The 12,306-nt window shown below is 37.4% G+C and overlaps 4 protein-coding genes across 5 annotated transcripts; 2 read left to right on the top strand and 2 right to left on the bottom strand.

Annotated features, from left to right (window-relative positions):
- The first annotated feature begins 3,510 nt into the window (after positions 1 to 3,510).
- On the top strand, positions 3,511 to 5,601 carry LOC104816614 (ubiquitin-conjugating enzyme E2 variant 1D-like). The gene is made up of 4 exons (XM_010545522.2): positions 3,511 to 3,675; positions 4,640 to 4,779; positions 5,036 to 5,161; positions 5,239 to 5,601. The coding sequence occupies exons 1-4, from the start codon at positions 3,642 to 3,644 to the stop codon at positions 5,377 to 5,379; spliced, it is 441 nt and encodes a 146-aa protein (XP_010543824.1). The 5' UTR covers positions 3,511 to 3,641; the 3' UTR covers positions 5,380 to 5,601.
- A 910-nt stretch (positions 5,602 to 6,511) lies between these two features.
- LOC104816612 (transcription repressor OFP6-like) lies at positions 6,512 to 7,633 on the bottom strand. Its single transcript, XM_010545521.2, has one exon. It carries the CDS (start codon positions 7,392 to 7,394, stop codon positions 6,861 to 6,863), a length of 534 nt encoding a protein of 177 aa, XP_010543823.1. The 5' UTR covers positions 7,395 to 7,633; the 3' UTR covers positions 6,512 to 6,860.
- Positions 7,634 to 8,607: 974 nt separating this feature from the next.
- LOC104816610 (HVA22-like protein h) lies at positions 8,608 to 12,158 on the top strand. 2 transcript variants are annotated; one of them, XM_010545519.2, is made up of 7 exons: positions 8,608 to 9,048; positions 9,127 to 9,225; positions 9,315 to 9,371; positions 9,470 to 9,533; positions 9,624 to 9,821; positions 11,773 to 11,948; positions 12,027 to 12,158. In XM_010545519.2, the coding sequence occupies exons 1-6, from the start codon at positions 9,017 to 9,019 to the stop codon at positions 11,788 to 11,790; spliced, it is 468 nt and encodes a 155-aa protein (XP_010543821.1). In that variant the 5' UTR covers positions 8,608 to 9,016; the 3' UTR covers positions 11,791 to 11,948; positions 12,027 to 12,158. The 2 variants fall into 2 exon arrangements, with proteins under 2 accessions (XP_010543821.1, XP_010543820.1); XM_010545518.2 differs by lacking the exons at positions 11,773 to 11,948; positions 12,027 to 12,158 and adding an exon at positions 9,970 to 10,159 and having other exon boundaries at positions 8,627 to 9,048.
- Positions 9,870 to 10,878, bottom strand: LOC104816611. The gene has a single exon (XM_010545520.1). The coding sequence runs from the start codon at positions 10,752 to 10,754 to the stop codon at positions 10,320 to 10,322; it is 435 nt and encodes a 144-aa protein (XP_010543822.1). The 5' UTR covers positions 10,755 to 10,878; the 3' UTR covers positions 9,870 to 10,319.
- Positions 12,159 to 12,306: the final 148 nt, after the last annotated feature.

The raw sequence follows: 12,306 nt of genomic DNA, 5'->3' as shown, positions 1-12,306 counted from the left end.
ATAGAACTCAATGTATCCAAGATGTTGGCTATTCTATTGTCGAACTATGTATCCAGGATGCCAATTTTTTTTGGGATGTAATGTTATGCCGGGTTTTTTTTCATCCTGTACAAACATGTTATGTTAATATCATAATATAATCTTCTTTGTGTAATGGTCAAAAACATAACATTCATAGTCTGATAACTATAATTAGGGTCAATAACATAACATTCATTATTCATTAACTACACCAATATTCGTTTACCATTTCTACATTTCTAAACATAGGATAATCCATAGTAATACCCAAAAAACATAGCTACACCGATTACAACTACACCAAATATAACTACAACATTGTTGTATTCAACCATCTTAACATTCATCTTTTCCATATTCTGATTCATCTTGTCCATCCTAACATTCATCTTCTCCATCATCTTCTCCATCTTAACATCCATCATCTTCTCCATCATCTTCTCCATCTTAACATCCATCATCTTCTCCATCATCTTCTCCATCTTAACATCCATCATCTTCTCCATCATCTTCTCCATCTTAACATCCATCATCTTTTCCATCTTCACTTCATGTAACTCATCACGGAAACCATCCAACTCTTCAATTATCGCATCGTCAAGCCATTTGAAAAAATGAGAACCATTTCTCTGAAACATAAAACAACACAAACATAAGAAACCAATGTCATTTTCTGAAAAAAAAAAATATGTACAAATTACATACCTCTTGCGAGTCACAAGAAAAGAAAATTCTTCCAGGATTTTTGTCTGTTCTCGATGTCTTTCTTGATATAGGTAGTCCGCATTCACACCGAAATTGTAAAATTCCATTGTTCCGTCGAGTTGGTCGAGCATTCGAAAGTGAAGACTCTGTTGCATAACTCATCTTCTATTTTCAACCTGCAACATAAACACGTACTGTATTTTTAGTAAAAAAAATCGAAATCGAAGTCTCTGATGAATCTCTAACACATTTGTAACAATACCCATAAACTTAAATCTGCCAAAACCACCCCACGGTAACCGAAATTTGACAAACCCTAAACCCTAACTCTAAAAATCTCAAGTGAAATTTTACTTTTCAGTAGCATAACAACAATACAGAACCCGAACAAGCCTGAAATCTCTGAAATCAAATATATTTCAAAGCCAACCCACAAACCCTAGAAACTCAAATGGAGTTTCTTACCTGTTACCTTTGCTTCACTTGATAAAAATAACGCATAAACCAAACGAGATAGAACAGATGCGAGATTTACTCGAAATCTGTTGAAAAATCTGGAGAGAAAGCCCCTACAAATGGAAACTCTTACCCTCTCTCTATCGCTCTCGCGTTCTTCTGCTATCACCCAGAATAAATACAATTTTGTGTAAATTATAAGCTTGTTTTATCTGACGTGGCAAGTATATCCTACGTGGATTAGGATCAGCAACTCCGTTTATGCCATGTCACTAGTTCCGTTTCAGCCGTCACAACGTTCACGGCGCGGGAGTTTTTTAGTTAATAAATTGTAAGTACAGGGTTTAATTGGTTATCAGGATAGAGTACAGGGTTTATTTGGTAAGGAAAAAAGTACAGGGTTTTTTCGTTGACATGGGAAAAGTACAGGGTTTTTATGGCGATTTCCCCTATATAATAACTAAAATTAATTATTAGTAATGATGGGTAACAACTTTTGTTATCGTGTATTACTGTAGTTGATTTTTTTATTATTTTATTTTAATATTATTATTATTTTAATATATAAACTAATATTTTTTATCTAAAATTTAGAAAATTTCTAGGACTCCAAAATTTTTTGAGACGGTCCTATATATATATATATATATATATATGTCGATGTAATCAAATACATAGAAATATATAAAGATTAGGGGAGAGAGAGAGAGAGAGGGAGGGGATACGATGTGGAATGTTTTTCTTGATACGTAGAGATATATGCATGCATGCCCTTGCATGGGAGCCCCACCAAAGATGCACACTAAGACATTTGAGGACCAAAATCATAAGATCCATTGAAAAAAGGTGGAACAAATATGCGATTAGAAAGGCTTTGTATATATATATATATATATAAATGTGTGTCAAATATTGATGAAAGAGAATATACGTCACGAGCTTATTAGCGGAATTCGTTTGCTTTTACCGGGTTTTAGATCATTTTATTAGTTTTTTCACTGACAATGGTGGCCAATGACATGGTTACCATGCCCAAGATTGAATTTTTTACATATCTATATTGTACATATCTCTAATAAATATTAAATATCCGACTAATATTATACCGACAGAAAATAAAACTACGTCGTGTAAAACGTGTCTTTTGGAGTACAACAAAGTTTGCCCGAAATCAATTACACGATTTTACGTTGTGGAAAGCCTTTTAATTGATGTTAGATCCGTACATGGGAGAGAGACTCACACTTCAACGACTATATATCCTGTCTAGATTCCTTAATTATATAAGTATTTGACTTGTCGCATATATATATATATATATATATATATATATATATATATCCACGTGTATATATCTTTTGTAATTTCCTTAACCATATCTACTCTCCTTGACAAGATCCAAATTCAGTTTAGATTTGTGGATAACTATTAACTTGGGTAAGGATTTCCTTACTTCTTAGTTCCATTTAAATGTCCATCAAGTGAGATTATGAAGAATGTAAATTTTTATACAATTCCCTAATTACTAAATCAAACTAACACGATTATACCAAATTAAACCAAACCAACGATTTAAACTAATTTCTCGTTCTAATTGGGATTGGAAACAAGAATCAGTATTTACAAATACGCGAGAACTCGATCTGCGAATTCACACTTAGATTTGGATGTTGAACTAGGGATGACGTTTATAACCAAATAATTGAACCGATGTGATCCAAACCGTAATCAAACCGAATATGCGGTATAAAAATCGAATGGTTAAGATTAAATTTGTAAATCTCTTCTCGTCTCCTCGTCTATTCGTCTTTTTTCGCCTCACCCTTTTCAACCGAATAATTGGCAGATTTCCGAATTTTTGGATTTTTTTTATGGATAGTGAAGCAATATGACTAGATGATAATTTCGAATTTCAAAATAAAAAATACGAGTTTGAAAATGCTAATTTTACAGGCCAAGAAATTATAAACTAAATCATTAGAAAGGTCTAAAAAAATATAATCAAATTAAGAATTAGAAATTGTGATAATTTTCAATTGAAAAGTTTTACATTGTAAGCATACCCCACCTAAACCCCCCAAAAAAGAAAATTAAGGGGGGAGTGGGGGCAGTCCACTTGCATGAGTGCGTCACGTGTGGTCGATTCGCTATGTCATATATTTCTACATTTTCAATACAGAAATTCATAACAATTATACTTATTATTTGATTTTTATTTAATTTGAAAAAAGTTGGTTCTATAAATTTACTTTTTATTGGCGCACACGGGATTTGATATTACTTTATTTATTTATTACTTATTATTGCGAATATAAAATTATTCACTTTGCAGCGAGTTGTTCATCCCTCGAGAACGCCTTCCCGTTTCCCCCCTTTCGTTTATTGTCTCGCCATTTTTCCACCTTCGTCGTTTGACCCTGATTTCTCTCGAAATCGATCATCCTGCTCTCGGATCGGAGATGACGCTTGGATCAGGAGGATCTGGTGTTGTGGGTAATTCCGCGTTCCTCTCATCTCTCTAATCTGCTTGATCCATTAGATTTTCTGGGGTTGTGATTGTCGTTGAGTTCTCCAGAATCTGGCTCCTGGGTTTTAGGGTTTCTGCGGTTTTCTGGATTTCCCGAATTGATCGTTCTCGTGGACTTGTGTGTTCAAGTGATGGGTCTCCCTACCTTGTCGGAACCGTTGTCTGATACTTAGAAGACGATTCTTGTGTAATTCGCACCTTGTTTGGTTCCTTCTTGCTGTTTAAGGTCCGAGTTTTGGCAGAATCGTGGCTAATAGCGAATCCTGGAGAATCGAGAGGTTATCTATCATGTCGGTTTATTCATTCAAGATGATGGGCTCTAACTTGTAGATAGTGATGTTCTCTGGGTCGATTTCGATGAAGTGATTCTTGATTTCGCTTGGTTACTTCGAGATTTGTTTGATAGTCATGATCCCATTACACTAATCTCATGTGTCATTCGTTGGAATTCACCGTTTGAGCCTAGATTGTGTTCTTGTATGGCTGCTGGAAAACATCCGAATCGATTTCATGGATGGTTATTTACGAACTCTGATATTATGAATGCAATTCGTAACTTTGAGATCCCTGTTTTGATGTTGAATTCCTCTTTCGTTTTCTTGCTTTGGGTGGTCCAGGGCAAGTGGTGGGATCTAATCTAATGCCGATTCCTGTGTATAGTGATTGAAAACTTCATGCAAACTCAATGGATTTGCTCATATGTCGAAAGTAATCTCGTGTAGGAGCGAGTTAAGCATTCTATTGAAGTGAATCTGTTATGCAATTTTTGTATTAATTAGCAAATGCATATTAGTGGGGAGGTTATTTTCTTTATGCCACTGTGGACTGAAGGTCCGGTTTTCATTACTTTTCCGAAAAATTGTAATGCTGGACTTGTTTTGTGATCGTGTTTGTACAATGGGGGATGGTGCAATTGCTCATCTTATGCAGTTCCCCGGAATTTCCGGTTATTGGAGGAACTTGAACGTGGGGAGAAAGGTATTGGAGATGGAACCGTGAGCTATGGAATGGACGATGGAGATGACATCTACATGCGTTCTTGGACTGGAACTATTATCGGACCTCACAATGTAATCTCTTGTATCAACATTCATCTCATTACTATGCATTTAATACCTAGAGATGTTCACCTAATCATTGAACAAGTGTAGAAGTTGAACATAACTTGAAAGATGGATCACAAGGCTTTGCTCACTTGTTTAACACAATGTTAGAACACGGGTCCTAAGTGTATTTTTAATCTGTGATATATGTCATTATTGGGTATGTTTTCTTGTCTAGAAAGCTCACATCTTTGATGTTTTTTCTTGTTGTTTTGGATCTTAGTCTGTTCATGACAGTCGGATTTATCAGTTGAAGCTGTTCTGCGACAAAGATTACCCCGAAAAGCCTCCAAGTGTTCGCTTTCACTCACGCATCAACATGATTTGCGTTAACCCTGAAACCGGAGTGGTACTTTCATATTCTAAATTTCATTTTTCCATCCTTAATATGATGTAACGGAAACACGATCCTATGAATGAATGCAGGTTGAACCGAAAAAGTTTGGGATTCTTGCGAATTGGCAAAGAGAGTACACCATGGAAGACATCTTAACACAGCTGAAGAAGGAAATGGCGTCTCCTCACAACAGGAAGCTCGTCCAACCCCCGGAAGGTACTTTTTTCTAGCGTTCGAGAAAACCATCATACCAAAAAAAAAACTCGGGAAAACCCCATCAACCGTTATTGCTCTGTGCAATACAGTAGTTTGTAATGAATTCAGTATCCTCTTCTTCACTATGTTCTTGCTGGAGTTGAAAGATTCTTCTGACACTTTCCTCCTCATTGCTCATAAACTGTCCTTTTGATGTTCTTTTCGATCAATGGGTGCCTCTCGATTTCTCGTCTTGATTTCTGATTTATCTGCAAGCTCGGGATTTTTTGTCGATTGAAAGGTCGGTGTTATAGATTTAGAAGGAGAATTCTCGCCCTGAGTAGGTTTGTTTGAGATATGGTTGAATCCTGATTCTTAGTGTTTAGTTGTCACTTGTGATAGGAGAGGAATGACCTTCTCGAGTAGGATTTTTCTTCTTCAGTTTTCACTTGGAAAACATTCCTGTATAATGCAAAAGAGAATAGACCATTTATAATTTATAGTATCAAATAATAATGCATTATACGTGTATATATGTATATATATATATATATATATATATATATATATATATATTCTGGCATATGTGGAACTCGTTGCTATGATTCTTTAGGATGTTCCTGCAATCCAAATCTTTTTTTTAATCCCAAGTAATCTCCATGAGATACAAAGCATCATCTGTACATAAATCGTGTGAACTTGGAGCTCCAGTATGCGAATACATAAAAATATCTTTATTAGGGTAAATTTAAGAGATCATGTGTATATATATATATATATGTATATGGCTTTTTGGTAACTAAGCTTGAGAGTTAGATAGATGGGACCTCCAAAGTCACCATAGTGAACAAACTGTGTTTGTTTATGTTACAAAAAAGTGGGTTTGATTCAATGTGTCGGCCATTTGTTTGATCTGCCTCGGCTTTTCAGTGCAACCACTTGAACACTTGTATTTGTTCGTTAGGGAAGGATTTACTACTCGTATTACAAAATCATACGTATTTTTTTTATTATATTAGATTATATATTACTCAAATTTTATATGTATATATATATTAATATTGTGAGTAAAAAAACTAAAGAGGAGTCATTCCAATATTCTTGTCATTGTGTATGATCATTCCTTTGCTTTTCCAAAGTCAAATTATATAAGTACATCTCAAGTGCGGCAATTAATATACTGACTCACAAATCATCTTTTGATAGGTGACCTAATCATCCACTCACATTCTTTATCAAATCATATAATTTTCATCTTGTATTTATTTTTTTTTAATTTAGAATACAAAATTCACGAAACTCTTCCAAAAGTTAGAAATGTTTTTAATTAAACAATAATAATGAGCATAATATAATTTTATTTTTTTTAGTGACATTGAAGGAGGAATCTGAAGGGGGAAAAAAAAAGAACACGAACCGCATAGCTTCAAGGAAAGCAAACTTAATTACTACCGTCCGATTAGGGAACAAAAACTAGACGGAGTCCGACTAAAACAAGCCACGTGACACGCACGTGTCATAAACCGGCGCGTTTGGCGGCGGCGGAGGGTCTGAAGACGCCGTCCCAGATATCTGTGAAGGCACGGAGGATGACGGAGTGATGAAACGGTGCGTTCAACCGGAGAAAACGGCTGAGAAGCTCTCTCAGATCGTCCTTGGAGTATATCTCGTTCTCCAGAATCATGTGGAGCATCGATTGCCGGAAATCCAAGTAAGGGTCGTCGGAATCTTTCTCCACCGCGACTCCATCGCCGACGGCGCGGCGGAGGCGGCGGACGGTAGAGGAGGAGGAGGAGAGAGGGGATGACGTGGCGGTGGAGAAGGAGGAGTGATCCTCTGTGTTAGTTGTTCCGGTGGACGGTGTGGCGGAGGAGGAGGAGTGGCAGTGGTTGTAATTAAGGTGGGGGCGAAGGGCATTTCTGGGTTTTAAAGGGATCGGGTTGAAGACATCGAAGAGGTTTGGTTTCTTGCAACTGGTGCCTCTACATCGTATGTTCACTACTGACACTTTTGTCTTCATGATTTGCCTCTTCTTTCTTCTGTCCGCCATTGTTATGAGAGAGAGAGAGAGAGAGAGAGAGAGAGAGAGAGAGAGAGGGTGTTTGATGTTTTGGGTGTTACATGTGTGTTGTGCGAGCGATTTATATATAATTGTTGAGAAGATCTGGACCGTTGATTTTTTCACAGGAAAGACAACTGAAATCGGACGGTTGAGAAGTGAGGAGAAGTAAGTGGGGTGTTTTTTTTCTTTCAAGATGCCCAATGTTCATATCACGTGACCCTCTTGTATTATTGTACGTGGAACTTATTTTCGGCAGTGGAGAATGTCCGTCGCTTTACTGCTCACACGTCGTCGTTTAGGTATATAAAATTTCGGAAATATTTTTAAATATAAAAATAGGTTATTTGGTTATATGCATGACGTATTAATTAAACCAAGGTTCAATTCAAACCCTAAACTATAAAATATCTAGAAAAATATGTAAAATATCTATGGATTTTAGACCCCATGTTGATATATTAGTTATTACATACATATATACATACATATATATGTAGATTAGGGTGGAAACAGTAAAAAAAAAAAAAAAGAGTAGCGAGAAGTAAGCAGTACGTTTGTACTTTTCCCCAAGCTTTTGAAGATTAGTTGGGGGGCCGATGACACTATCTGAATATCCAGATCGGATGACACTATATAATTAAAATATAATAATAATACGAAGATCATATAATATATTTGGCATCAGTTTCATCTGATCCAATGGGTTGGTTGACTTGACTGTCTCACACAATAAGAGGGATTTTGTTTGATTTTAAATAAAATACAATGCAAATGATATGGTCAAAATTCCTTTTATTAAAAGAAAAATGCGACCTTATATATATTTCTATATATAAAAATAAAGTATTATGGATAGGTCGCAAAGCGGGAAATACGGCGGTCCACAAAAGAAAAAAAATAAAAAAAATAAAAAAGGGAACAATCAAATCATCGCGGAGAGAAAAACTCCAGCTCCTTTCTGCACCATAAATAACCAAATGCACTTTAATCGTACCGGAAAATCAAACTAAACCGGATCATCCCAAAAAATAAAATCTAAAACCCACTCTGCCAATCGCCCACATTTTTTTACCCAAAATCAAGATTTCGATTTCTAGGGATACCCCCCCACGAAATGAATTTGCAAAGTTATAAATATTTATTATCGCTGTAACCAACAAATTTGGGTCCATTGTGATTGGTTAGGGAAATTGGGTAGTGTGCGCCTTAAGGTCGAAACAAATCATAGATATATAGACTATATTATATAATGTTATTATCATATTATAATATGGTAATTTTTTTAAATGATTGTGAAATTTAACGATGCAGCTGAACGATGAAACGTTACACAACCCTTTGGTGGACTCCCAAGAAACGCAACGTTCCTTGGCGACTCCGTCTTAATTTTTTAAAAATAAAAACCCTTGGAAAGGAAGCGTCTCTCTCAAGAAACCTCTCCTCCTCTTTGCTTTCCCTTTCCCCTTTCCCCTTTTTTTCTCTGTAAACTCCATACCCGTTTTTCGATTTTCCAAACCCAGATCCCAGTTCTTGATTCGATCCGGATCCTATTCGTTTACAGCATTACTTTGAACGAAACGGGAAGTGTTTCAGTGGTGGCTTGATTCGAGATGCTCGGGAATTTTGTCACAAGGATTCTCATGTAAGATCGTCTTTCCCCTTTTTCTTCCCCTCTCGAATCCTTTTCTCGATCCGTTTCTCTCGATCTGGGATTTTTCAGATTGCTTCTGGGTTACGCGTACCCCGCATTTGAATGCTACAAAAGCCTGGAGAAGAGAGAGCCCGAGATTCATGAGCTTAGATACTGGTGCAAGTACTGGTATCGCAGATCAAACAAAAACCCAGTTCTGCAAACTCTGGTTTATTACTTCCCTGATTTGAGTAGGGTTCTGATAAAAATTTCTGCAGGATCTTGGTGGGTCTTCTGACAGTTCTTGAAAGGATAGGAGACGTATTCGTTTCATGGTGAGTTGCAGAATCTTCATCAGGAATCCCATACTTGTTCTTGTTATGTTCTATTTCAAGACAAAACTTCTGAGTTTCGATTCATCATCTTCTTCAAGGATTCCGCTCTATGGGGAAATGAAGGTTGCCATCTTCGTCTACCTATGGTACCCAAAGACTCAGGTGAGGAACACACGAAGAAACTGATTCAACTTCCACCGATTTCGGGTCTAATCTGTATTCAAGATTCAATCTTTTTTCATGGTTCTGAAGGGAACTGGTTATGTCTACAAGACTTTGCTCCAACCCTATGTGTCGAGGCACGAACTAGACATCGACAAAGGCATTGCAGAGTTTAGGATCAAAGCCGGAGACATTCTCGTTCGAACCTGTCGATGCAGCTTCCAGTGGATCCAAACAACTATCCCTCGAATCTTCGAGGCCCTGCAACAACAATTCGACATCAACCAGGTACTCCATTGCCATTGACACAACCTGATCACAGATTAACAGATACAGTATCTGGTTTTGTAAATCCATTCATCACGCCCACAAAAACTTGTTTCTTTGAAGAACACCCTTTGGGTTCTGAATCAAAATCAATCCTTTTCGATCACAGATAAATGCCCGACCAAAGACAAAACAGAGAAACCGAACTGAAACCCCATTCTGGTTTCTCCGTTGGGTGTTTCAGAATGGTTCAAGCAACATCAGGAAGAGACAACCATCGTCAACCACACCACAATAACACCTTCAGGGATAAAACTTTTCTTCTGCACAATTTAGATCCCATGAAGAAATCAAAGATTTAAAAAAAAGAAATCAAAGATTTCAGAAATTGATTTCCTTTCCTTCAAATCATTCAATCTTGTTACACTTTTCCTTGGATACAAACACAATTTTGTGTGCAAGCATCTTCAATCTTCAGTATTTACCCCTTTTTCTCCCCGGAACATTCGCTGGAGATTTTCACCGGAAAAGCTCTTTCACCGCTAGAGGATTCCGAATCGACCCAAAAATCCAGTCGACCATGCGGCTGAGGAACCGTAGACCGGCGGAGAAGTGGACCCACACGCGTTGGAGGAGCTGCGAACCGTAGGGACCCGGCGAGGAAGCGATCGCCGTCGGCTGGAGGTACGACCAAGCAGCCTGCTTGACGAGGCGGTTTCGGATCGAGATCTCTCCGACGGGCCCGCCGCCGTTGGCCACCGGAGAGTAGATAGAGGCCGTCGGAGAAGAGATAAGGTCCCGGAGAGAAGTGTATGCGACGAAGGAGGAGCAAGATTTCAGAGAGGTGAGCTCGAGATCGAGCGTTGACGGTGGTGAAGAAGACGCAATCGGAAAAGGGGTCGCAACCGTGGCGGCTATGGAGTTTCTGCGGCGGAGAGACGGCGGAGTCTCCATCACTGCGTGAAAGAGAGAGATGCTTCGGTGGTTTTGTGGCTGATTTTGTCTGCGTTGAATTCAATTATTGGAGTACATTGTCTCTACTTGGAGCATATAAAGGATAATAAAAATACGGAATCTTTTTTATTTATTTATTTATTGTATTTTAATATTGAGTGACCAAAAAGATTTTATATTATATATTATTATTGTATATTGTTTTCTCATTTCTGTGGATGAATCCTACTGGCAGAGGGTCATGGTGTTCATGCTCCTTACTCAAAATTTTAATTAATTTTTTATATAGGGGAAATCGCCATAAAAACCCTGTACTTTTCCCATGTCAACGAAAAAACCCTGTACTTTTTTCCTTACCAAATAAACCCTGTACTCTATCCTGATAACCAATTAAACCCTGTACTTACAATTTATTAACTAAAAAACTCCCGCGCCGTGAACGTTGTGACGGCTGAAACGGAACTAGTGACATGGCATAAACGGAGTTGCTGATCCTAATCCACGTAGGATATACTTGCCACGTCAGATAAAACAAGCTTATAATTTACACAAAATTGTATTTATTCTGGGTGATAGCAGAAGAACGCGAGAGCGATAGAGAGAGGGTAAGAGTTTCCATTTGTAGGGGCTTTCTCTCCAGATTTTTCAACAGATTTCGAGTAAATCTCGCATCTGTTCTATCTCGTTTGGTTTATGCGTTATTTTTATCAAGTGAAGCAAAGGTAACAGGTAAGAAACTCCATTTGAGTTTCTAGGGTTTGTGGGTTGGCTTTGAAATATATTTGATTTCAGAGATTTCAGGCTTGTTCGGGTTCTGTATTGTTGTTATGCTACTGAAAAGTAAAATTTCACTTGAGATTTTTAGAGTTAGGGTTTAGGGTTTGTCAAATTTCGGTTACCGTGGGGTGGTTTTGGCAGATTTAAGTTTATGGGTATTGTTACAAATGTGTTAGAGATTCATCAGAGACTTCGATTTCGATTTTTTTTACTAAAAATACAGTACGTGTTTATGTTGCAGGTTGAAAATAGAAGATGAGTTATGCAACAGAGTCTTCACTTTCGAATGCTCGACCAACTCGACGGAACAATGGAATTTTACAATTTCGGTGTGAATGCGGACTACCTATATCAAGAAAGACATCGAGAACAGACAAAAATCCTGGAAGAATTTTCTTTTCTTGTGACTCGCAAGAGGTATGTAATTTGTACATATTTTTTTTTTCTTCAGAAAATGACATTGGTTTCTTATGTTTGTGTTGTTTTATGTTTCAGAGAAATGGTTCTCATTTTTTCAAATGGCTTGACGATGCGATAATTGAAGAGTTGGATGGTTTCCGTGATGAGTTACATGAAGTGAAGATGGAAAAGATGATGGATGTTAAGATGGAGAAGATGATGGAGAAGATGATGGATGTTAAGATGGAGAAGATGATGGAGAAGATGATGGATGTTAAGATGGAGAAGATGATGGAGAAGATGATGGATGTTAAGATGGAGAAGATGATGGAGAAGATGATGGATGTTAAGATGGAGAAGATGATGGAGAAGATGA

The sequence above is a fragment of the Tarenaya hassleriana genome, unplaced genomic scaffold (genome assembly GCF_000463585.1).
Source record: "Tarenaya hassleriana unplaced genomic scaffold, ASM46358v1 Cleome25, whole genome shotgun sequence".
Lineage (NCBI taxonomy): Eukaryota > Viridiplantae > Streptophyta > Magnoliopsida > Brassicales > Cleomaceae > Tarenaya > Tarenaya hassleriana.
Note: the sequence above shows the minus strand (reverse complement) of the source record. Positions and strands in the feature narration are given on the sequence as shown.

Coding starts and splice junctions, on each gene's coding strand:
- LOC104816612 (XM_010545521.2), bottom strand. CDS start 7,394: ATGGCGGACAGAAGAAAGAAGAGGCAAATCATGAAGACAAAAGTGTCA.
- LOC104816611 (XM_010545520.1), bottom strand. CDS start 10,754: ATGGAGACTCCGCCGTCTCTCCGCCGCAGAAACTCCATAGCCGCCACG.
- LOC104816614 (XM_010545522.2), top strand. CDS start 3,642: ATGACGCTTGGATCAGGAGGATCTGGTGTTGTGG. Junction 3,676..4,639: donor AGGAGGATCTGGTGTTGTGG/GTAATTCCGCGT, acceptor CATCTTATGCAG/TTCCCCGGAATTTCCGGTTA. Junction 5,162..5,238: donor TTAACCCTGAAACCGGAGTG/GTACTTTCATAT, acceptor GAATGAATGCAG/GTTGAACCGAAAAAGTTTGG.
- LOC104816610 (XM_010545518.2), top strand. CDS start 9,017: ATGCTCGGGAATTTTGTCACAAGGATTCTCAT. Junction 9,049..9,126: donor TTTGTCACAAGGATTCTCAT/GTAAGATCGTCT, acceptor GGGATTTTTCAG/ATTGCTTCTGGGTTACGCGT. Junction 9,822..9,969: donor AACAATTCGACATCAACCAG/GTACTCCATTGC, acceptor TTTCGATCACAG/ATAAATGCCCGACCAAAGAC.